The sequence below is a fragment of the Telmatherina bonti genome (assembly GCF_933228915.1).
Source record: "Telmatherina bonti genome assembly, chromosome: 21".
NCBI lineage: Eukaryota > Metazoa > Chordata > Actinopteri > Atheriniformes > Telmatherinidae > Telmatherina > Telmatherina bonti.
In genome coordinates this window covers 11,045,636-11,070,945 of record NC_136630.1, presented here as the reverse complement: position 1 = coordinate 11,070,945, position 25,310 = coordinate 11,045,636, and the positions used below count along the sequence as shown (strand labels likewise).

General features: G+C 39.8%; 1 protein-coding gene across 1 annotated transcript in view; it reads right to left on the bottom strand.

Moving 5' to 3' along the window:
• Nucleotides 1-25,310, bottom strand: part of usp54b (ubiquitin specific peptidase 54b) — a gene marked incomplete at its 3' end in the record, with an annotated part of 69,631 nt that overhangs the window by 26,043 nt on the left and 18,278 nt on the right. The window contains exons 3-8 of the mRNA XM_079261192.1: nucleotides 21,220-21,312; nucleotides 12,336-12,470; nucleotides 9,781-9,894; nucleotides 9,582-9,664; nucleotides 7,910-8,015; nucleotides 935-1,081 (exon numbers count right to left, since the gene is read on the bottom strand). Coding sequence (XP_079117318.1) covers nucleotides 935-1,081; nucleotides 7,910-8,015; nucleotides 9,582-9,664; nucleotides 9,781-9,894; nucleotides 12,336-12,470; nucleotides 21,220-21,312 — 678 coding nt within the window. The remainder of the gene's footprint in view (nucleotides 1-934; nucleotides 1,082-7,909; nucleotides 8,016-9,581; nucleotides 9,665-9,780; nucleotides 9,895-12,335; nucleotides 12,471-21,219; nucleotides 21,313-25,310) is intronic.

The following is a 25,310-nucleotide window of genomic DNA, read 5'->3' as shown; positions in this document are numbered from 1 at the left end:
AGCCGTCCATTTTTATGTGTAAATATTTCAGTTTGGACCAAGCGATGTCTTGTAAATGGGCTTCATTCACCAACCGTTCATATGAATAGATTTGTGTTTAATTCCTCCAAACAAACTTTTTATCTATCTTCATGGATGCTTAATGAGTTTGGACACAGCAAAAGGCAAATAGTTTAAAAACTGTAGAGGAAATTTCTTTTAGCCAAAGAAGTACCAGTGTGTAAAGGGAGAAAAAAATTTAGTCCACGATGCACCATGTCCTGCTTTACTCACATCACCACAAGGATGAGCATCCTGACATGTTCATGGAGCCAGGCTCCAAGTTTGTGCTTTATTAATTAGCCATCTGTAAATAAAAAAGCTTCGACATGGTTTAAATCTGATTTCTTTACAAACAAATGTGTCACTTTAAACCGGTTTCAGTGCACGTCTTCATTAACAGTGTTTATTTTCATTCATTCCTTTTCCCTTTTATCATTCTGTTTATTTTTCCTCTACTCTTTGTCGTCTCTGTCTCTACCTGCACACAGTCCTACAGTCTCATTGCCTTTTATGGACATTTTCAGCAAATTAGCGCCAGCCGGCAAGTCTCTTCAGCTTACAAACCGTTTGGCATTTAGACTCTAAGACGGAAAGTTACAAATAATTTTATGAACGATGAACACATTGACGAATCTGACAGACTTTTCTAAAGAAACTTCTTAAAAAAGAATTTAATTTTCTGGCATGATGTGACTTCAGCATTTCTACTCTGCTACAGCCTCAGATTCCACTTTGTGCACGCTGCCCAAGTTGTACGGCAATATTTCTGGAATATTTTGTCTTTGCTTGTGTCAGTTTGGGCTTACTTGCTTGGCTGCTCACACAAGCTTACAAGACGCGTGTAAATATTTTATAAAGACAATGAAATGTGTGCAACGTTTGATCCGCTTACATCTCCCAGACGCAGGCAGGTTCCCAGGCTGTGTATGACATCCTCCGCAAGGTCAGAGTGGTCCGAATCCCACACCAGCCCGATGGACACAATCTCCGGTGAGTTCATGAGCACCCGGCGGATACGCAGCATTTCCCCACAGTTGCTCTGTGACAAAGAGAGGAGGGATGAGGTGGGGGAAAAAGTAGAGTGCATGAGATTAAATGGCTTTATTCATCATGTGTTACAAGATACAGAGTGTGCACATCACTTAAAAACATTTCCTTTATTTGCTTGTCATGAACACAAGCATGCACACATGAATAAAAGTGAACGGTGAGAGAATGGGGGTGGGGGGGCAGAGATAAAAGGCAAGGGAAAAGAGATGATGAAAGGATCGTAAGAGAGAACGACAGAGGAAGAAGTGCTGTGCTGAGTTGTATTTGTCCCTTGGGCCTTCTGTTGAGTTCAGAACCGTGTGTTCTGAATCCTTCCTTTGAGTCATGACCCACCGCAGAGCTGGTACACACACATAAAAGCCTACACACGCACGCAGCGCTGGCAAAGCGGGTTCGGAAACAGCCTGAGAACTCCCCGGCAACCAGACGCTTTGCCAAACGCAACACTCACACAAACATTGAGCACGATCACACTCCGAACTCCCTTTTGCAGGCAGCGCGCCGTCTTGCACTGGCACCAGAGATGGCAGGAAGGTATTTTGCCAGAGTTTCCTCCTCAGTTTCTCTGAAAGGGGCACAAACACGGGCCGGGGAGCTGCAGCCAAAGCGGCGCAGCGGGGTGGCAGGGGGGGACTTTCTGTCTGCTGAGGACACACAGCCTCGGTTAGCCCTCTGCGCTGTCTCACAGCTGACAACAGCCGCTGACAACATCATTCATCAGACTGTACAAACAGAGTCGCTCTGCTTCACGGTACAACAGTGATCGCTGAGGTGTCATCTCTGGATTATACATGCAAATAAAATGCTTTTATTCTCTTTTTATTCCTCTCTTTTATGTTTTGCTATGACTGTGGAGACCTTTCCAGGAGGCTGGAAGTTATATAATATGGCTGCTGGTCAAATGATACGGTACGTTTGCAGAATGCTGATTGTGGCATTCTTCAAAGAGACATGAAACAACTTGAGGAAAATGTTGATGCAATGCTTTCTGACAACTTAAGAAATCCCCACTTTTGTCAGTGTAGTGACAGCTGATGAGACTGTTGATGTAGGACTGGGGCGAAAATATGGCACATATTCACACAAAGGTGAAAATGTGTGCAGGAAGTTTCAGTCTGATGTGGTTGGAGTTCATTTTTGTACTCAGTATTGATTTGATCAGAATTTCTATCAGTCATGACTGAAAGTGTGCAAAGTGGAAAATAGATTAAGGGAAAATTTAATGGAAAAATTTAAAAAGTAAATTTGAAAAATAATACAAAAAAAAGGCAAATGAGCTGGCGAATGTGGCAAGGGAGATGGACGCCTGGCCTCCCTACTTAGGCTGCTCCCCACCATGAGCCGATCCCAGATAAGCAGCACAAAATAAACAGATGGATGGAATAGAAATTTTTAAAAAAATTGAAAAAAGAAAATACAATGAAATAAAAATAAATATGAAGGAAAACATAACTAAAAAAAAAAGAAAAAGCATCCTAAATGAACAGTAAAAATAAATAAAAAGCAAATGTTTTGCAGATGGATGTTGCAAATATATCTCATCCGTCTCATTTCACATATGCTTGTTGCTAAAGATTCTCTGATGCACAGAAGCTTTTTATTTCAGGAGCTCCTTTCGCTGCTGGGCCAACGAATGGGATGCTAAATTTAAGTTTGTTTTCTTTCTCTCTAAGGAATGACAATTAAATGGATTTAAATATGCTCAGTGTTGTTTGGCATTTTCCAAATTTTTATTTTACTTTAAAAACCATTTTAAACCTGACATTACCATCCATAACTTTCCTTTGTGGAAAGACAAGAAGTTATGTCAAGTAGAAAAAAACACAACATGTATGAAACATAAAAAGGAAAAACATGCTTGAGTTGGAAAGGCTCGTCGTACATGTTTAACTCAAACAGTATCATTAAATTACAGCTGGACTACTGGAATTTTAAAACTGAATTTGAGTTTGTAGAGGACATAGCTAAGAACCGTAAACAGAAATGCTGGTTTATGGATGTAAAATCCAGTCTGAACACCCCCACTGACTTACTGTAAAGTCAGGAGTGGTTTTCCAGGACAAATCAGTTGAACTTTTGCAGAACAAGATCCTCATCATCACAAAATATTATATAATATTGCTATGTCAACACCCCCCCCCCCCCCCCCCATACACACACACACACACCTTTGTTCTGCAAATGTCTCAGAGATACAAAATGTCCACACTGTGAAACTCTACACCCATTAGTCCATATATTTCCAACACTGTCTTTTTTCTCCTTTTCCTTTCTCTTCTTTTATCTGTATGTGGTTTATTGATAATCTGATTTTTCAATCTATTATCCTTTATATGCGTCATTAACAATAGTTCTGTGTTTTGTTGTTGCTGTTTTTTAATGGCTTTAGATTTTTAACTCCACAGTACAAATGCAGAAATGTGTTGAGTTAATGAGTTAATTAGTTTTTTAAAATTTATTTGTCTTTTTCCAAACTACATGCATGGAAACAATTGATATTCTGTTGAAATATATAGATGTCAGTGGTTCAGAACTGAAAGCAGAACAAAAGAAAAGTCATTAACCTTTGACTATTATAATGAATTTATTTTAAAATTAACATTTAATTACAGACATTAATGAAAAAAAAGATAATAGTCAGATACACAACCATGGAATTAAATGAAAAGCCATCTACTGATGCATATATGCAGACTAAACACAAATCATAAAGCTGATTCATGTGGTACAAATCACCTGTATCTCACATCAACTCTTCAAGGTCTGATCCGAAAAATAATGGGCAGATTTTTTCTTTTTTTAAAAAAAAATTTTTTTTTTTGCTACCTTTAAGATCCTATAAAAAATTTTACAATAAAATAAAGTAAATAAATGAAAAAAGGTTTGCGTAAATGTATTGTTTATAACTGTGTATTGTAAGAATTACTGTAGTACAAAAAGCCTCCAGCAGGGGGCAGAAGACCAGCATCAGGACTTGGAGCAAAGCTTTTACCATAAAGTAATGCAATAGGTCTCAGGCACTGTATGTATCAAATATGACACACAGAGGATTAAAAGGGGAGAAAGTGTCAATAAATCTTAAAATTATTTTAACTAACATATGTAAAAAGAGTCAAACTGTTAGAAAAGATTAAAAAGAAAATGTCTAAACAATATAAATTCAGCTGTTTTATTTGGTGTCTTTTAAATTTGAGTTAAAATGAAGGGGTGGAAGCTGGAAAAGATCTGAAAGCCTGATCAACATGAGCACCTAGCAATGCACAAACTTTCCTCCAAACACCACCCCTTTGTTTGAGCAAAGCCCAAGGTGGTACTAACAAAAGATCAGCACTGGAGGTGATAGACGATAAACAGAAGCAGGTTGCGTTTCTCCCACAAGACTGCGCGCAGTGTCAACGTTTGGGTTGTGAATGGTGTGTATTAGTGTAGCCGTAGCAGCAGCAGCGGAGGTGGAAGTGTATTAAGAGATGGGCAGCTGCTTGAGAGGAGGCTCTTTGTGTGGACACTTTGGCAGAGAGGGGCGAGTGTGTGGGGCCAAACTGGATCTGTTCAACAGCAGCACTTTCCCAAGAACAAAGGCAGGACACACATTCCTTCTTAGTTCAGGATCTCCGCCATCCAAACACCTCTGGGTCGGTTTTTTCTAACTGTACCACAGTTGCTTTAAAAACACAGCATTTACTGTCCTTCTACCTCAAAAAATACTGTACTCTGGTCATAATATCATAAAACTACTCTTCACTTAAGCTGGGCACTTAAGCATGATATCCAGCTGCCAGGAGATGAGGGTGATAATTATGGATCACTGAGAAAGAGGTTGATGGGGACAAATGCTTGCGGTGAGAGAAAGTGAGGAAGAAAATGCAAATGAGGTGCTGATTATGTAACACCAACCCACCGAGAGAGAGAGAGAGAGAGGGGGGGGGGGGGGGGGGGGGGGGGGGGGGGTGATGAATCTAGTAAAGCCGTTTCTGTGCAGATTGCATGTTCAGCCATTTTTTTCCATTTTGCTAATTATATTTAATGACACAAGACAAGAATGAAAATAAGTTAGAAGGGAACAAAGAGGAATGAAAGATGACGTATTATTGCACATTTCTTCATCTGTGATGTCGCTTTGAAAAGGGTTTTCCTGTGCAACCTTTCCTCCAGCAAGGAGTGCACTTCAGGGAAATGTTTCAACACTGTCAACAGACTTAACTCAATTCCACTTTATTTATAAAAAACCCTTTAAAGGAACAAAGTACTGTACATAATTAGAGTAAAATTAAATAATTAACAGGGAAATAAATAATAAAATGAAATTACTAACTGTATTTAAACAGTTTTAAAATGGAAATGATTTTAACAGAGAGCAGCAGCAGCAGGTCAGCTGGCCTACAGCAACCCAGCAGGAGCGTGGGGCTCCCATCGTTCAGAGAGACCGTTTAAAGATTCAAAAACAAATGAAAAAATCTTAAAATGAACTCTCAAGTGCACTGGGGGTTATGGTCTCCCTCTAAACCTTTTCCAGTTAGAAGGCGTGCGGCTATGTTTGGCATCAACTGGAGTCATGCGAGCGACGACTGTCCATCCCCAAAATAAAGTGCAATACAGAAATCCAGCCGAGATGTAATGAAGGCATGGTTTACTGTTTCAGTGTGTCGTTGTGTGAGAAAAGGTTTCACCTTAGCCAGCTGTCTAATGTGGAAAAAAACTGGACTTCACAACACAGCTGATTTGGCAAGTCTATTTAAAATCACTGTCCAACTTTAAGAACTAGTTTGAGATGTCGGCTTTAAAAAAAAAAACCTGCCTAAGGGCCCAAATCAACACGGTCCTCTGGTATTCTACTTGTGTTGCAAATTCCCTCATTGTTATTACTGTTCAGCGATTTTATTTTAGTCAGGCACATTTATGGGCAGCCTGGGGTCCTGACTGAGAATAAGTAGAATGATTATTTTTATGTAGCCAAGCCAAGAAAGTGAATATTACTGTTTCTGCATGTCCCATAATAAGGCAACAAGTTATATCGAAGATTACTCACCTGATTTCAATGCAAATATGAAATAACCATCAATAGCGGTTTAGCTAGCATTAGCAGGTATGCTTATGTTTGTATTTATTGATTTCTCTCTGAGCAAATTCTTCCCTGTAAACATCACAAAAAGGGAAGGGATGGAGGGGTCCAATGCTGGAGGAGATACACAAAGAGAAGAAGAAGAACATCAAGGAAGAGGAGTGACCACAAGTCCTCCAAAGGAGACGCACAGAAGTGATTGAGGTTTGTGTTGATGGCACGTTTGTATTTATTGATGTGAACCTGTAAAGGATACTGGGATTTACTTTGCATCTCTGCACTCTGCAGACAGCATCGCCGTAATCTCTTGTTAGTCATTGCAGTGAAAGTAGAGTCAGTAGAAGTAAGTCTGCTAAGATGAATCACTATTGTGATTCTTTGAGGCAACAAGTAAAGTTTCTATTAGAACAGCACTCTTACATTGCCTTTGTTATTTTTAATAGGTCTATTTCCAATGAGCTGTTATGTTAGAGTGAAAGCATGCGCTGTGGAACTTCATGCATTTTACAGAGCTTTGTCCTCTTTATTTCCTCTGAGACTAATTCAAAACGCAGCCCTAGAGGAAGCTGGGGTCACTATTTAATGCCCCAATGATCCACAAGGTCCCATCCTCCACTGGATTGCGAGGGAGTACTGTGATGCATCTGTGGCAACTGCAGGGACATACCCACAGATCAGGAGAGTAAATCCTGTGGCCACAATCCAGTTCATTGTGTGAGGCTACTCCCACACCTCTCCCAGTTCTGCCTCTAAAAGGGCTTTCTCTGGATTCACTGGCAGGAGGACATTCCAGTATTAGGTCCAACTGGGAGCCTGGGTATGACAATCAGGAGCTCCATTATTCAGCCTGAAGTGGAGACATTTCATAATCTGGCAACATGGGTCTTTATGGAAAGAAAAAACAACTTGTCATCCCCAGCTGCTGTGTTAGGAAGATCGGGAGCACATTTCCCGATAAACCAAAGGACAGCACAAAGGCATCAAACCTGGCTTCTGAGTTTGGCCTTCTCCTATAAACAACTGAGGAATTTTACCAATGGGAGGATTGTTATTGTTGGTGCTCAGCTAGAAAAGGACCAATGACTCCGTTAGGTCTGTCTAACTCGTTGAACAACAGTAAGCTGAGACACATTGGTGCTTTACAGATCAATATGACAATTTTTAGTCGTTTTTTTTTCTTTTCTTTCAAAAAGAATGCCTCAGAGTCCTCTCAATGGGAACGTATCCTGTTAAAATAAATGGCAGTGGATGTGCTCTTCTGGTCTTTCTCATACCTGTATCTAACAGTTTAATTCTTTACAGTAATCATTATAATCATCAGTGATCATTTTCATTTAAAAAAAACACTAATTCATCTCATGTATGTATATTTAGATATAAACTATACTATTCTTGTCATCAGTTCAGTTCAAGTTTATTGTCATTCCAGCATATAAATACAAAGAACGAAACACTGCCTCAGGTCCCAAATGTCAGCAGAAATTATAAATTCTACAATCTACAATAAATACACAATAAATACCCCCCCCTCAATTTATAAATATTGTATATAAAGTTATTTAGCACATGCAAATAATAGGAAGTCAATATTAGCGTGCTTTTTCTGAGTTTATCTGTCCCATCGCCTCTGGATAAAAGCTGGAGTCTGGTAGTCTGGGCCAAACTGGCAATATCCTAATATAAGCAACTGGAACTTTATATATTTTACAGTAGGGGCTCTCTATGAAAGTGTGCATGTGTGTTTTGTTGTGCTCTTACAGGGCAGTTGCGCAGGTCTCCCATGTTGCTGGCGTTGCGGAGGAGTTCTCCAAACATGTCCGGCGTTGGTTTCTCTCTGCACTCCAGCATCCTCACTGCCTGGTTACTGCAGCATCGGAAATGCACATACAGAGCAAAGTTAACCAAACCTTAAAATACTTTACAGAGCCAATATAAACATGCTTATTATTATGAAAAGCTGAGAGTAAAAGATTAAAAGATTAAAAACACAGTCCAGTGCGTTGCAGAGTTGGACTTGGAAGCTTTAGCTAAGAGAAAAACAAAAATGCACCACAGGGGCGGGTGGTTATCAACACACAATAGAATTAAAAGAATAAACAATTGCTTGCATATAATGTCAGGCAGAGTTTTATAAACATACTCGCTGCTTCCCAGTTAGTCCCAGAGGCTTTTTTCCCATTTGCTTTTACAGAGAGAATAAAAGAAAAGAAGAATCGGTAGGAATAAAGTGATTTTAACTTGCCAGTATTAGCTGAGATAAAACATAGCTTGGCTACAGGGACACGGACAAATCAGCATTATGGACATGTGATGAGCGTCTGCATAAGTATTTTTCAAGACAATCTCCTTCAACAAGCTTAAAGCGGCGACACTTTAATATCAATCTGCATTTATCCTTTTTAAGGACAAACTAAAACATGTGTTGTCCTTCACTGTGAACACCAAACCAACGAGTCCGTCTGAGCCTCAGGACCGCGGACGGGGTTTCGTACGCAGCCAATCAGCATTGTTACTTTTTCCAGTGAAGTATCCCATCTTTAAAAAAAAACAAAAGTCTCTCCCCCTCTCCTCCCCCGCCTCTCCTCTTCCATTAGCCTGACACGAACATCCTCCCCGCACTCTCACTCAATTTTAAGAAAGCAGAAACGCTTTCAGGAAAACTGGGAACATGCTTTTATTTCAGTGCTCGGACCGGGCGATTAGAGGTTTTTTTTGTTTGTTTTTTTTTTTGGAGTGAGGGGGTTCTTTTTATCTTCTCTCTTTTCTTTGCCCTCTGATTATCTCACCCATGTTGGCTTTTGTGCTTGTGACTGTCTAGACTGTAAACAACAAGCCTCGGTGTGGGTATAAATAGCTCGGCCATGCTAACAGGCACAAACACGGAGCGACGGCACCTCTGCGCCCCACAGCTACCTTGAAATTGGGTGTTTATTTGTACTTTTGCCCCCCCCTTCATCCCCAGATTTCTTGTGTTGCATTCCATGTATCCCCTTATTTCCCTCTTCTTCGGCCTTTGCGGCCCACTGTTCCACTTATAGATTTACGCCGCCCCCTGGGCGCGCTGAATCAAACACCTGATTGATTACTTCCCCTTCTCCTTATTTCATTGACTCAGTGTGTGCAATTTACCAGCTCCAAGTTTGGATTTACTTGCATTTGCTGACATCTACCTTTACATTATGCATAACCTCACCTGCTCTTGCATATGCATGAAACATGCCTGTGTGCACGTATGGTTGTTGTGCGCGTGTGCGTTTGATGTATGTGCTTACATGTTCATGTGCAGCTCAGCGTTGAGCCGGGACCCGTGCAGGGAGAACACACTGTACCTTCCTCCACTGCCACCCAGCCACAGCTTGCTGCCAGATTTACTGCAGTATGCGTGTGTGTGTGTGTGTGTTTGTGTTTATAGGTGTATGACTGGTCTTACCAGAGGGACGTCGTGGAGATGTAATGAACCATCTGAATGAAAGGCAGGGGGTCTGATGTGGCTCCACAGCTGTTACACACACACTGCAACACAACAAGACATCCTGAGATTCCACGCGGGTCAGAAAACTCGTGTTCTGGGATGATTTCTTTAAAGAAGAACCAAACATACTGGTCAGAGCGTGGGAACCAGCTCCTACCTGTTCAAACAGAGTCATGGCAAACTTCTGGTGTGGTATGCAGTGTTTGGCCGTGCAGATGTCCTCTCTGCTCTCTGCACTGATGTGGAAGTGGATACGCATCAGGAGATTCTCCTGAGAAAAAAACAAGGCAAAGTTAACATGTATGTGCTGTGTGGTTGTTTATGTACATAAGTTCAGCATGAGTACGTGTGTGTGTGTGTGTGTGTGTGTGTGTGTGTGTGTGTGAGCGTTTGATCGCTCCTCTCTGTTGGTGCTCTTGTTAATCTGACCGTGGGAGCAGCATCTATATTTCATAAGAAGCCGACGGATTCCCTGACTGAACACATTTACTACCAATCGATCAGACAGCGCCCCTAAGGCTCGCACATAAAACACACACATGCAGCACACTGTGTGGGTATGTAAGGCAAAATGATAGAGGCAGAGAAAAAGACTGAAAGTGGCGGCGAGGAACCAAGAGGAACGGCTGGAGGTGTAAAGAGGAAATCTGAGGACGCTAACACAATAAAACTTGTGTGTTTTTATCATTTTGAGAAAATATCAGATAAAAAAAATCACGATGAAGTGTTAAAGTGCATCTTTTTGAACCCATAACATTAACTATAATTATTTTCAGACCTAATCAATTGGCTATTTAAGTCTTCAGCTTATTTATAGTATTTCAGCCGCTCCCTTCAGGGCTTGCCACAACCAATTCTATGCCTCTATGTAACTCTATCCTCTTCTTTTACACCAAATAACTTAATGTTCGCTTTCACTATTCTCACAAACCTCTCTATTGGTCTTTCTCTGAGCCTCTTGCCTGGTGCTTCACACCTCAGCATCCTTACTTCACCGTCCCTCCTTTGCACATGCCCAAACCATCTTCATCTGGTCTCTCTGATTGAGCCTCGACATTTTACCCTCTGATACCATCAATTCTGCCTCCTGTCTTTTCCTCAGAGTCAGTGCCTCCAAACCAAACAACAAAGCTAATCTCACCACCACATTGTTCACATTTCCTTTCATTTTTGCTAATACTTTCCTTCACCCTTTCCAACCTGCTCATAACTGTCCACCTCCTTTCCAGACTTTCCAAAGTACTTAAACTGCTTCACCTTCTGTATTTCTTCTTGTAAAGGCAAACACAACGTGAAAAAGATGACCAAGGTCTATAGTATCTAATAATCTAAGCTTATGTTTAGTCATTTGAACAACTGCACACTTTGGTCATTTAAAATTAGTGAAGCAATTAGAAATATTTCCACATAGTTTCACGGATAAAGAAGCACTTTGATGGACAGTGTGGAGTGTTTCCTGCTAATATGATAATTTTAGAGAATAAATGCTTAAAAAGTGCTGGATTAATATAGATTTGATGAAGGGAAGCTTCAGTTTGAAGTATCAGCGCAAGAGAACGAAGCCATCATTAGTCCTAAAGAACAAAAACGTCCTATCAGGGAGAAGCAGAAACTCGGCAAATGAAAAACGTGGTTTATTCATTAAAAGTAGGACTGAATGAGTACGCTTTGCAAAGAAGAAAAGAAATATAAGGAAATGATTGAAGAATTTTGAGCCAGAAAAAAAAAACTCCTCAGTAAAGTCTAAAGTTAAGAAACAAAGGTTTGCTTATGTAATATGCAAACCTCTGTTAGCCGAAGAAAACACCTGAAAAGTCTGTCATACTCTGAAACCAGATTATTTCAACTAATGAGAGCCACGAAAAAAACAAGCACATATCGATGCTCATGATCTCAAACACAAAACGTTATCTGTAAAACATTTTGAGGCACGGCAATGTGTGACTGCCAATGAAACTGGGTCATTAGATTTTATTGATGATGTGACTGCGGATAGAGGCAGCTGGATGATTTCACAAGTAACACCAGTAACACACTAATAACACAAAACTGACAAGACAGAAAATCGTACTACAGATGGATAATGACCCCCAAACGTATGTAAAACATATCCCAACAGCTTTGTAGGTATGAAAATGCCAGTAAGCCTCATTTTAACTGATTAAAAACAAACAGTGGGCAAAAAAAGTAGATGTATAAATGTATAAATTCCTTATATTCAGGCGTTAAAAACAATCATTGCATTGAATTTTAAACTGTTCATTTAATAGTAATGCTTTGATAAGAGTGTAACTTTGCTAATGATTCTACATTTGTACCATTATTACATTCAGATTTGAAAAAAAAAATATTTACAAGCATTTTGATCATATCTTGATAGCTAGAAACTAAGTACTCATCCCGGACAGATTCAGAAGACGTTCACCATGTATTTCTGGCTTGGACTCGCAAATACAGATCGAGTATCGATTGTAACTGTTTACATTTACTTTTTTATTTGCATCTTCAAAAGTAAACCCAGTAAGGGCCACCGCAGCTTCACCATCAGAAGGGAAAGTTTTAAGACAGTGCAGGAACTCCAATCATACAATACTTGTGTATGCTTAAATGTTTAGTCTTGATTGTACATTTAAGTTCAATAATATTGTCATTGCAAGCTTTGAAAAGTGTCTCAGGAAAAGTTTGGGCAGCTACGTGCTCTGGCAAACTCACAAAGCACTCAGCAGCGTCGTCCATGATGCCCAGCTGAAAACGTTGCTCGTCTTGGAAAGTCTTGGCCAAAGCGCTCCGCAATGCATCGGATGGCAGAACCCGCTCGCTGCTGAACTGGAACTGAGCAAAGATACTCTGCAAATGTACACAAACATACAGAAATCCATTAAGAAATCCACTGCTGCAAGTGCATATTGCTTTCCCTGCAGGGCCTGGATTGCATTTATGCATCTTTCTATTTAACAGACTGAGCAAAAAATAAATAAATAAATAAACTTCTGAATGCATCAGTCCTCTAAATAGACATCATGTTCTATCAGCTGACCCATAAAACACAACCACTGAAACTAGTTGTCAACTTGTCTGGAGCTAAAGTGCTGCACAACAAACTCTGACCGGACTAAAACAAACGCCACCGGCGAGGCCTCGATATCAAAGCATATCAATAATAAATGGCGTTTGCTGTGCACTTTTCTCTGATAGAAACGGCTCTGAGAGTGCTTTGTAGCAGTAAAATAGAAAGCAAAGCAAACTGTTGCAGCGGCTAAAAGAGAAAGCTAGGCCAGTGAAGTGTGTTTTGAGGGCAGTGTTCAAAGTCTGAAGAGCAGCATCGAACATTTTGGGGGAGAACGGGACAGTTTATTCTGTTTGCACTCAGGTCTCGTCGTACAAGACTAACCATGACCTCATATGCACCCGTTTTAAGGTTTATGTTTCGCTCTAATTCCTCAGTTTTATTTCCGTCTGGAGGAGTCCCCCGTTATTCCGCTCAGTTGTTTCGCAACCACCCCGATGCTTTTGTAACCCACATGAGTCCTGATCTCCCAGGTTTGTATTGACTGGTGTCAGCAGTGTAAAGATAAGACGAAAAGCTAAAGCTCTCTCATCTGTAAAGTTCATTTTAAATTGATCAAATTAGCCACAATTTTATGCCTTAAAATAATTAGATACATCAAATATTTGGATGCTGAAAGGAAAGGTTTGTGATATCTTTACTAGAATTTAGTGAATATTTTTCAGCTGTCACTTTTAAATAGATTGTGAAATTTTGACCAAAAAGTGACTGAAAGAGGAAGTTTCACTTTTAGCTGTGGTGTAGACTGATGTGTTCATATTTTACAAGAAATTCTGCATTAAAATTATAGCTCACCCCAAGAGATCTGAGTGAGCAGATAACTTTCTCCAAGGCCTTTGGCTTTAATTGGCTTGTTAAGGCTCTAACTTTATCACAATCAATAAAGAAAGGCAAGTGATGCAAATCTCCTGAACAATCCCCTCGTTTCTTTAGAAATTACCACTGGCACGGTTGCATGCCTCTTGTTTTTTTCTCTTTTAAGATGACCTCGCACTGGTTCAGTTAAGATGAGATCCTGACACTTTACAGGTCAAGATGCATTTTTTTCAGGTCTTGTTTAAGCATTTTGCTGGATTTCTTCCTGTTTCTGGAAGACATCACATCACATTTACTGTTCAGCCATGTGCTTTTTTTTGCTGGTGTGCTGGTATGAGCAGATCTGTCAAACTGTCAACTTAAGAAATGGGAACAAATTATGTGTGTTGCAACAAGACATGAGTAATTAAGGGCCTAAACATACTATTTAAAAATTAGTTTTTGCTAAGTCATTAGTGATAATTACACACCTTTTGGACACTTTTTTCCCAACAAAACCCAATGGGAGAGTGTGTCCAGACTTTTAAATGGTACTGTACAACACTCGTTCCTTTTAGGAAGCCCTTTTTTATGTATGAATAAGTAATAGCTTAGTGTTAAATGAGTTGAAATGACCAATCTTGGCAAATCTTAGGCACAACTACAGCATATTAAGTGTAAACTCAAATGTTTGAACAAGATTAATTCAAACAGAAGCAGTGAAAGTAACTTCTGACGGAGATTATTGCAGCGTCCAAGCAGGGAGCGATAACAGCTCGGATGACTTACTCCAGATTGCCAACGGATAAAAACGACCTAATTTTTTTGTTGATAAGGATCCTCAGTTGGATAAAAAAAAAAAAAAAAAGCAACTATTTTAGACTAACACTCCCCAGGTCAAAACTAAACCTAAGTCAGGCTGATGTATCAGAGCAGCTGTTGGTGCGCTGCTGGTTTCCGTCACAGCCTTAATTCAGTCGCCGATGAGATGGTTGGACTGAAAAGCAGCAGGCGCTTCATTTCTTCAGTTTAGAAGTGAAAAATATTCCCACACAGTTGCAGTTCATCAACATGCACCTGTCATCAACTTGTGTCCATGTCGGTTTCTTTTAATTCAGATGAATGAAATCCACAAAACAAAAAAAAAAAAAAAAAAAAAAAAACCTTCCTGTTTTTATTTTAAATTTTAGATTCAGGGACGTAATTTCCCAATGTCTGAAATCTAGGTAAGAACATGACGTCTTACAAGTTGCTGTCATGTAGTGAACAACCAAATAAGGCAAAGGCTGAGGACACCCGGCGACTGGTTGCCTGTACAACCGTCTTTAGCAGCAACAACATAACCTCCGCCCTGCGATGGACTGGCAAGCTGTCCAGGGTGTACCCTGCCTGTCGCCCAAAGCCAGCTGGGATAGGCTCCAGCTTCCCCGCGACCCTGCATTGGATTAAGCGGTTTAGAAAATGGATGGATGGAACATAACCTCCTTTTCTGTATGATTTCTTTGCTGTGGAGGAATTCACTCCACTCCAAGCTAAGCTTGTGGAAAAGCTTAGCTTAGCTGTCTGCTCCCAAACAGCTGTCTAACCGCACCCCAACCACACCCCCCCCCCCCCCCCCCCCAATGCTATCCATCCCTGTATCCATTGTTAATTCATCCATCCTCACCCTCTTACAATCATTCATCCTGTCTCCCATCTCTACCCCATCCAACCTCCCTCTTTCCCTCCCTCACCCATTCATCCGCTCCCCTTCCCTCCATCCACCATCCTTCAAAACTTTCTCTCCATCAATGTATCCTTCCTCCCCCTTCTTCCATGTCCTTCATCCATACTTCCCACATTCTTTTCATCTCTCACCCTTTAACCCATCTTGACCCCATCTTTTCCCTCTTCTGATCACTGAAATAACGTCTGAGTGCGGGTCACCAACATCCTGAAAGTAACCTCCTCCCTCCTCAACAAACCCTACCTCTAACTATGATAGAGAAAGGGGAGGACTGCAGGGGAATCTGGAAATCCTGGTAATTCTAGTGTTAAAGCATGAGACACCCCAGATGAACCAGTCAGGAAACTTTCCAATCTCGCCATAGCTTCATCCACACCTTTAAAACCAGTAAACCCACATTGGTGAACTTTTCTTCTGTATATTTATATTACGTATGAGTACAGTCTGGTTGAGTGGGTCATCACAACATCTTTAGCCATTTTGTTGCAGATTTGTTGATGTGCTTGGAATTGTGTGATCCTTTGGAAGAAAAGGTTTAATAAAAAGTTTTCTTGGTCTCAGAGAACCCAACATGACCTCCATTTCTCCAGTTAACTTTCATTTCCCAATCACATCATGAACTCAAGAGAACTGAATGTTAAGCAGCTGGTTAAAGGAACCCCAGATGGGGGTGAAAGTTTTAATATGCTTTGGAAATTACACCATCAGTATACTCCTAATGATGACTGTAAACAAAAAAAGGAACTAACATGCTAATTAAGTACAAGTTATGACTAAAGTTTAGAGGAAGTTACACAAGAGCTCAAACTAGTTCAGATATTTGTATAATGCTTTTATTTAGTTTTCTTTCTTTACATTAAGATGTAAAAAAAAAATCTATCAAATTTTATCCTTGAGCTTTTGTGTAAATTTCCCATGCTTATCCTTTTAAAACTTAAAGTCCCAAACTGGGCAACATCCAGATCAGATGGTGTCAAACTGTCACCATTTAGGAGACTTTGTTGGAACTGTCCGTACTAAAACCTCCCTCATCATTTTCTGTTTTACTTTATCAGAGCTGACCTTTGGAGAGAAAATCCTCACATATCGTATTATGATTTCATAGAGGTTTAAAACTACAGCTGCATCATTTCAAAGGAATATCTATAACCTTGTATTAACATTGCTTTTTTTGTTTAACAAGACTGATCATTTTTTCATTTATGATATTTGCTAGGGGTTGGAAAATCGAATCGAAAAATCGAATTTTGTTAAAAAAAAATAATTAATGAATAAATATAATCTCTTATAAAAATTTTGTCATCTTTACTTTTCTTCTTAGGCAATATAGCAGCGGTATAATGGTCTGGCTACAGTGTTGTTTTTTCCTAGTTGAAATCAAGAAAAATAGCGGGAAAGAAGTTTTTTTTACTTTTTTTTGTTTCGTTTTTAATCTACAAAAATCAGCAATATTGAAGAATTGTGAGAATTGCAATTTAAATCACATAGGCACCCAAAAAATTGGAATCAAATCGAATCGGGACAAAAGCGTATCCTCACAGCCGTACTATTTTTCATCTTCACATATTCTTCACCAGTAACTCATATCATATGTTTCCACATCATAAGAATCATCTTAAGTTGTTGGCTTTGACCAAACTAAAGATATTTCAGAAAAAATTTAAACCTTTATCAAAGAGGAAGAATCTAAAATCACGACCAACTCCGTCGATAAACACGTACTGAGACAATTTTCATGAAATTTATCACAAATTATCGTCTAACTTTCATTATCAATTACTTCTCAGACTGAGGGGGCATTTTGTTGGAAGTTTACTGTCATATCTGTGATCATAACGGTGCGAAAAACTTGAGCGTGTCCAAGCTGAGAGTTGGCAGTGGACAAGGTAATGCAGTCGTGCTGACGAAGAGGAGTGTGTATGTGTGTGTGTGTGAAAGAGAAACAGAGAATGAGAGAAGAGGAAAAAAGAAAAAGTGTGAGCAATAGGGTGTGTGTGAGTGTGTGAGAGTGTGTGTGTGATATGGTGGCTGTGCTGACTGCAGCAATGCGCCAAGGAGAATGGAGGGGGAATATACCCTACAGAGAGAGGGAGGGAGGAAGGTGAGGAGGAAGAGGAGGAGGAGGAGGAGGGCGGGGGAGGAGAACAGGAAGGGACGAGGCGGAGTGAGTAAGAGACGGAGGTGTGTGCGTTTGTGTATTTGTGTGTGTGATGACAGGAGCAATCAGCACCAACTCCCACATTCATTCATCTTTCTGCTTCCTTTTTCTCCCATTTTCTCCTCTTTTGTTCTTTTCCTGTTTCATTGCAGTGTGTGTGTGTGTGTGTGTGTGTGTGTGTGTGTTCTGGTATCTGCAACTAAGTTGTGTGCATGTGTAAAAGGGTTTTGTTGCAGAGAGAGATAAATTGTTGCAGTGATTTCTAGAGGGATCGTCGCGAGCCGCCTCTGTTTACAACAATGACAGGTGTCTTAATTCAGACCCAATTCCAGCCAAATAATAACAATAATAATAATAATAATAATAACATAATAATCCTTTATGTGTTTGTTCTCTAAAACGGTTGTTAGGAGATTTAACACACCATTAAAGTCCATTTGGTGTGTGTCCTGCTCATTTAATCTCCAGTGCTGCAGGGAGTGCAGCTCCAAGCGGATTGGAAGAACAACATTACATCTGTTCATTGGCAGGACGGTTAATGAAAACCGACGGGAAAATCTGAACGCTCAACGTTGTGATAGAACCTTTGATTTCTACACCCACAGATGACTCAAATACTTACAATCATGTATGTGTGTGTGTGTGTGTGTGTGTGTGTGTACATGTGAAACATCTCATGGAGCTGCCTGACATGCCAGAAAGATTTGTGTGTTTTCACTGTGTGAGCACTCATGTGTGTGTGAGTGTAGCATCCCAGCGTGGGTAGTGCTGTCTCAGCGCTTTCAGTCAGCCAATTAATTACAGAGGAGCGCTGGAGACAGAGCAGCATGTGGAACACACACATCAACACTGCTACACACACACTTTACTACATCAAGGCACATGACGCACAACGCCTCCCTACACCAAGATGTATATTCGTCATCATTGGCAACAAATGGCCGGAGCGGGGCTACAAAAAGCTCGTTCATTAGGAGGGTTTCATGATGCAACAGATTTTCATCTTCCACTGCAGCTAGAACACAACAGTGATCCAACCTGTAACGCTGCTATAAAAAGTGCACGCCATTTCTGAGCACTCATCGGCAGGGTCTGCTGAAGTTTGCACGGCGGCTATGTGAGATTAGGTAAAGCATATTTGGGGAGGTTTGATCATTTGATCAAGGAGGGGAAAGTGATGAGAAAGACTGACAAAAGAATTTGAAGGAATATGCAAAGAAAAGTGAAACACCTTTCTGACTGTGACTAATTATGGTAATAACGGTAGAAGCACGCAGCCTTCTACGCTTTAGGAAGTCACAGTGCACTGCATCATGCTTGTATATGTCTAATTACATGCAAATGCAAAATGTCTTGTCACATCCTTAATGGTTTAGATAGCAACTTGTATTAAGCTCTGCAGGGTAAATTCCAGCGCCTTTCTGTTTTTTACAGCTCGCAGTAAGCATCTTTGTGTATACATATATATATATATATATATATATATATATATATATATATATATATATATATATATATATATATATATATATATATATATATATATATATATATATATATAAACTGGTCACATGACTTTGACCCAAAACCGCAACCAAACAAAGTTGAATCCTTTTCATAAACCAAGATGTAGGACAAGCTCACTACTCAGCTTCAGACTTTCACAGATCAGATAAAGATTTCATTGTAAAAAGCATGATCTGAAGAAAACCCTGTATGCTCGGGACAAGGATGCAAATCAATACTAAATGACCAACATCTCCTCTCCAGACCACGTAGCACACAACATTCCTGTTTCCCACCTTTAACATCCACCAAAATATTTCTAAGGAGGTCAGTAGCATCAATTCATGTTCAGTCACATAACTGTCCATGAACACAGAGTTCACGTCCCATCCACTGGTTAAAAGCATCAGTACCAACAAATCTGAACTCCTCCTTCACCATCAGAAACAAACCATGTTCTGAATGAAGATGGACGAGCATTCGGCTGTGTCTGGGACTGAAAACTCCTAATCCCTGTCACCATTCCCCAGATGGTAAATGTAAGAGTTGTAAGAGTTCAAATGTTTTTATATAGTCATCTGATCAACATTCTCCAAAGTACTTTTATACTTTATACCTATTCAAGCTTAAATACATGACTGGGACTGAAAATGACAGAATTTGCTGTTTTGGTTTAGAACATAAAAATTTGCATAACTGGCTTAGACATCAGGTAGTGAATACTGCCCGACTCATTACGACACCAATATGGTTTTCGTGCTTTGGACAGAAATTATTCTGAGGTGAAACTGGTCCACAATGGCTGTCATTGCTGAGACCCTCAAACAGTATGTAATTAAAAACAGGAAGGTTTTTCTGCATGCTTTGGTCCCACATAATTGTCAGTACTGATAATGATGAGCAATGTATAAAGGTTGGTGTTCGTTTTCAGGGAGAGTTTTGCATGTTTCCTCTAAAACTGGCCTGTTCAAAGTCCAAACAAGCAGTCCCCAAAATCCTTTGGTGCATTATGAAAAAAAACAAAAAAAACAAACACTATTCAGCAGCTATCATATATCATCATTGGTCATCATTGGTTCCTAACTCAAATTAATGAGTCGCTGTGTCGAACATGATAGGTTGTCAGAGACGCTTGATTTGAATCAGGTGTGTTGGAGTAAAGAAACAACAAAAACTTGCAGGACTCCAGGACTGCAGCCCTTGAGCGTAAGATTTAATGAAACTCAAGAGGAATCATGAAAAAAAAATCCTTAAAATGTCTTCGTTTCAGTCAACAGGTTGCGTAAAAAAAGTTTTGAATTATTGCATTCTGTTTTATATCATATGTCATTAAAACCCCCAAAACCCTTCCCCTCTGGCAAAAGAAGCTGCAGCACAAAAAGGTAAGCAATAATGGAGACGGGAAGCGATTGAAAAAGAACAAATGGGAAAAACTTGTAGGTATTTTGAATGGATTGAAGTGTGAAACCTCACACTGAAGTGACACAGTTGATCTGCCAGCATAGTTCCTGTTTCTGACCAGCTGTGCCGTATTACTGCAAGTTGTTTGTTGCATTTAGAAATCTGGATCTGAATGTCAACATACACATTTTTCCCCCCTAAAGTACAAGATAACTTCACATAATCCAAGCTTCTTTATCTGAATCTGATGTCAATGTGAACGCGTATGTCGTAATGTGTGATAGTTCTGTCTTTATTGTTGGAAATATACAAATGCAGCCTGCTTTATTTGCTCATTTTGTGTGGACACACTCTTCTGTTTCTCCTATTCCGGTGCAAGTAAGTAAATTATTGAGTCATTTCAAGTAACGAGCTGCAGGATTCCCTCCTGCTGCGTTTAGGAGGAGAGGCATAGCTCCCTCCCACCACTGCGCACAGCTACACAAATGCTTTGGCTTGTATTGGTTTGCAGCAGCTTGCAGAGATTCTGCAGCTTTTAGATGTTTCTCTGCTCCAATACACATGATTCAAATGAAATGGATCAGCTCAGCAGCTTGTTGTCAAGAGTTTGTGACTGAATCATATGATGAGCATCAACATAACTTTAAATACTTCACATTATACTACAAAATTAGCTACTTTAAGACACTGCATTTGATGTGTGCATGTTATCTTGTTTGCGTTATCTCTATTGCATTTTAATTATCAAGTTTTACTTAATAATGTTCTTCTATAATAAGACATTGTGCTAAGAAAAGTGCTAAGAAAGTAACTAAAGAGACACATGTCAAAGGAAAGAAGGAAAAATGAGGTCTTACTGATCAGAGGACTGTATTTGTCAGATAAAAGTGACAGAACAGAAGATCTTCCTCTGAAATGTAATGAAGAACAGGGATTTTGTTACCTTTAAAGCGCAGAAGATGCAAGAGTCCGCCATGCACTTGTGAGTTGTCAGCTGTCGAAAGCTTCTGCGGAAGATGTCAAGATGCCACAACACCTGGAAAACAAAGTGTGCGTTCATTGCTTGTTCACTGTCCACCTAAACTTAACAGTTAAACATTTTTTTTTTTGCCTTATTCTGTTTGATCATTCCACAAGCATTTAAGTTATACTTCACTGGCTTACAAGTATAACTTTTTCAACATGTGTGTCACAGACTTCATTTGTTTTAGCTGGATTCTGACTGGTTTGGTTGTTTGTACAGATAAGTCATGCTTCTTTTTCCTCAGTGATCTCCTTTGCAAAGTGGCTGAAAGAATTAAGAAACCATATGCTTATAAATGAACTAAATCCAGTCATTTTAAACATGATGCCGACCTGTTAAATTATGTTCAGGATCAAGGTCATGCTTCAGCTACTCGTCCAATCACCTGCTTCACCCATTTAGCTCTATTTCTGTTCTTCTCTTGACCCCACCCTCACTCTCCTCATCCACACTTTCTCATTTATTTTTTTCCCGTTCCATCCATCCATCCATCCATCCACCCACCCATTCATCCATCCATCCATCCATCCATTCTCACCTTCCTACATTCATATTCATTCATCCTTCCACTGTCTTCCTCTTCCCTTTCCCCTTCAACTTTTATCCTTTGCACCTTTCCACCATCATTTATCCATCCCCCATCCATTTTCTTCCCTCCTCGTCATCTATCCTTCCTTACTTATCTATCCTTCCCTAACTCATCCATTCATCCCTTCTTCTGTCCCTTATCTGTTCATCCATATTTTCCTTCAAATCCATCCATCCATACATACATACATTAAACCATCATTCATTTCTCATCCATTATCCCTTCTAAAATGTCTCCCAATCCCCTTGTCCTCCCCCTCCTCCTTCATTTATCTTCCCCTCTCCCTCCATCTATCTTCTCATCATCCTCTTCATCTCTCATCCTTTATCCCATCACAACTTTTTCTGGTCCCTCTTCCGTTTCATTCATCTGTTCCTTATTTGCTTCTCCAGGTTTGAATTGTTTTAAGCTGCCTTAAATCCCCATAACTTTCTTCACATCTCTTACTGAACCAGCCAGTGCATATTTCTACGGCATGGTCCTTGATAGTGAAAAAGAATGACAAACATTGTCAGGCTTTAGCTTCTAAAATGTATTCTTTATGTCTCTGACAACACTGATCATTTGGCAAGTCAGGAAACATATCCAGTTGTGATATTAAAGTGATCTAGTTTAAAAACACAAATGAAGGTCACAACAGTTTTAACTGAGTGATGTCACATTAAAGACCTCGAAATGACAGTAAACAAGCGATTCAAAGGTGAGAATGATGCACTGATTATTTTTGGGAGGGTGAGATTTGCTTATCATCCACTTTAGTCACAGCACTGCACTGAACTGTAAATGACTCCGATATCCATGGAGATTATTTCTGGGTTAAAGTCGGCTTTTGGCTTTTAAAGGTTTGACAGGTGATTCTCTGAATGTGATCAACTAAAACTGCACCTTCCCTCCTTTATCGAGACTTAAAATAACTGCCTGGAGGATTTTCCAAAAATTGCTGCTGATTAGTACTCTTGCTTGAATAAAGGCTTTGCTTTGATGACATGACATCCCAGGGTTGCCATGGTAACGTCACATCCATTCAGGTTATTTTTTTGCAGGTTCACCGCAAGAAGAAAAAAAGCAAGAAGGATGACACAGTTTGGAAGGAAAGTTACGGCCACGTGCTGTGTTTCTTTGAAAGTTAAGATGAATAAATAAAGGAAACAGGCTGTTTGAACGCCATCTAAAGCAGGAACAGCAGGACTGAGATCACAGCACAAGATAAAAACGACCAAAGAAAGCTTCCATTGTTGGACTTAAAGTGATGAAGATGCTTTGCAATATTTCTGGTTTGCAGCTGAGCTAAAACAGACAAGTTACAGCTTGCGGCGAGGAACCTGTCAGTTACCTTACACTGCGTGGTACCAGGTATTGCCATGGCAACCTCAGCCTCATTCCACTGCTCTTGTGCAGAGCTTTTTTGTTTTTTTATTGGTCTTGATTAATCTAATTTCCACATAGGAGAAAATACACTGCAGACCCAGGTGCCCGCATTACAGTAAACCAGAGAAATTAAAGATTTGATGTTATTAATTCCACAGAATTACAGATCTGAGAGATTATAATTCATCTCCTTAGAGCAGCAAAACAAGATGCTCATGCAAGTTTTGTATTACCTTAAAAAAAATATATCACAGAATCAAATGACTTCCTGTAATTTAAAATGGTTGCTGAGAATCAGCACTAAAGTCTGCAGCTCAGTTTGGCTTTCAGCCATTTTCAGCTAATTGTTTTTCCCAACACCTCCCACTGAGCGCGCTCTCTTGCTTTGTAAATTTTCGGCAATAAATGAGAGGCAGAAGTACTGCAGGAGAGACAGGCAGGAAAATAGCAGCACAAACCTCAAAGATATTAAAGCGAACACATGAAAAGCGGTGGAGAAGCGAGGTAAAGTCCTCCGCCTTTCTCCTCTTTTGTCCAAAGTTAGAAGTGGGGGGAAAAAAAGCACTTAGTGCATTAAATCAGCATGGTGAAAGATAATATTGACACAACAATGCGACTCAGGCTTTGACTGAGATCTGCAGAACAAACTCAGTGGACGCCACACACTTTCAGAGGACAAACAGTTGCAGGTATACATGTAAGCAAACGACAAGTGCGCGAAGCCAGAATGCGTGACGACCTTAAAAGTACAGGTCTGCACTTTGTGAGTGTGTTAAGGAGAGAGCTAGAAGTGAGGGAAAGATGAGGCAGTGGATGACAGACTGTATGCTGACGCCAGTGTATTCGTTCCATCTTTCCCTCCTCTCTCTCTGCTTCTCTTGCTCTCCGGAGTTTGTTTGGTTGTGATGAATCGGCTCCCCTGCACAGCACTGCAGCAGCCACAAGGAGGGCACACTCTCCCCATACCCATCTCTCTTTATCAGCATCTATCCAGCTCTTTTTCTCCTCCTCTCATCCCGGCCCTTTATTTCTCTCTCTCTGCCTTTCTCTGCTCGTCTATCATTAGTGCCATTTGTTTCCCTCCCCCTCGTTTTTTTTGCTTTTACTTTTCTCTCCTTGGCTTGGAATCAAAAGAGAGACTGCAGGAGCCTCCCTACAGTATAACTAACAAATATAAAAAGTGATCTGTATGTGGGAAAGAAACTGACCTTGTGTTTTACATATGTATGTATTATGTATTTATTTTTTTAAAGTTAGATTTTCTTTGGCTCTTTTAATGCATTTGATTTATATTTATGTTTGTGTGAGCTGCGAAGCTCTGAGTAAAAGAAAAAGAGGTTTTTTTTCCTCAAGACAGCACTTCTCTTTAGACATGCTGCAGTTTTACAAGGGTAGTTAAGCCGTTAAAGCAGTGATTTAAATCGGTCAGTAATTGTTTAAAACAAGAAACAAAAGATTGAACAGATTACATGGAAGATTGCAACGTTATAGGCTCCAGTTTAGATACGTATTCAGATACTCTCTAGATATGTTAATACACAAACAAACAAGGTGAAGATTATAGTTGTGCAGCACAGGCACATGTCAATAAATCAAAATCTAACGTTGTCATTTTTTCTGCTAAAGCACCAGAAATATTTAAATACATAAATAGAAAATGACTACATCAACATCCACTTCTCACAAAATGTTAGAGGTATTTTGCTTTGGGGTAAAAATGACAGAAAATTTGAAGACTGCACACTACACTGATATTACATCAGACATGTTCAACTGAACCATGCAGTGGTTATTCCTTCACACCAAAGTTACTAAAACTAAAGGTAATAACTTTGGTGGTTATGCCACAAAAGAAAAAGCTAATGTCTGTTTGAGTCATGAACCAGTTTTTTGTAGTTGTTCACCTTGTTAGAGAACAGTGTGTTACATAGTAAGTACTTCAACTTTCAACAGCTGCATGTGTATTCATAAGTTTAGATAAGTCATTTTGAGTTTAATATACATCCATCCACCCATTTTCTAGTCCGATTAGTGCAGCTGGGAATTGCAGGGA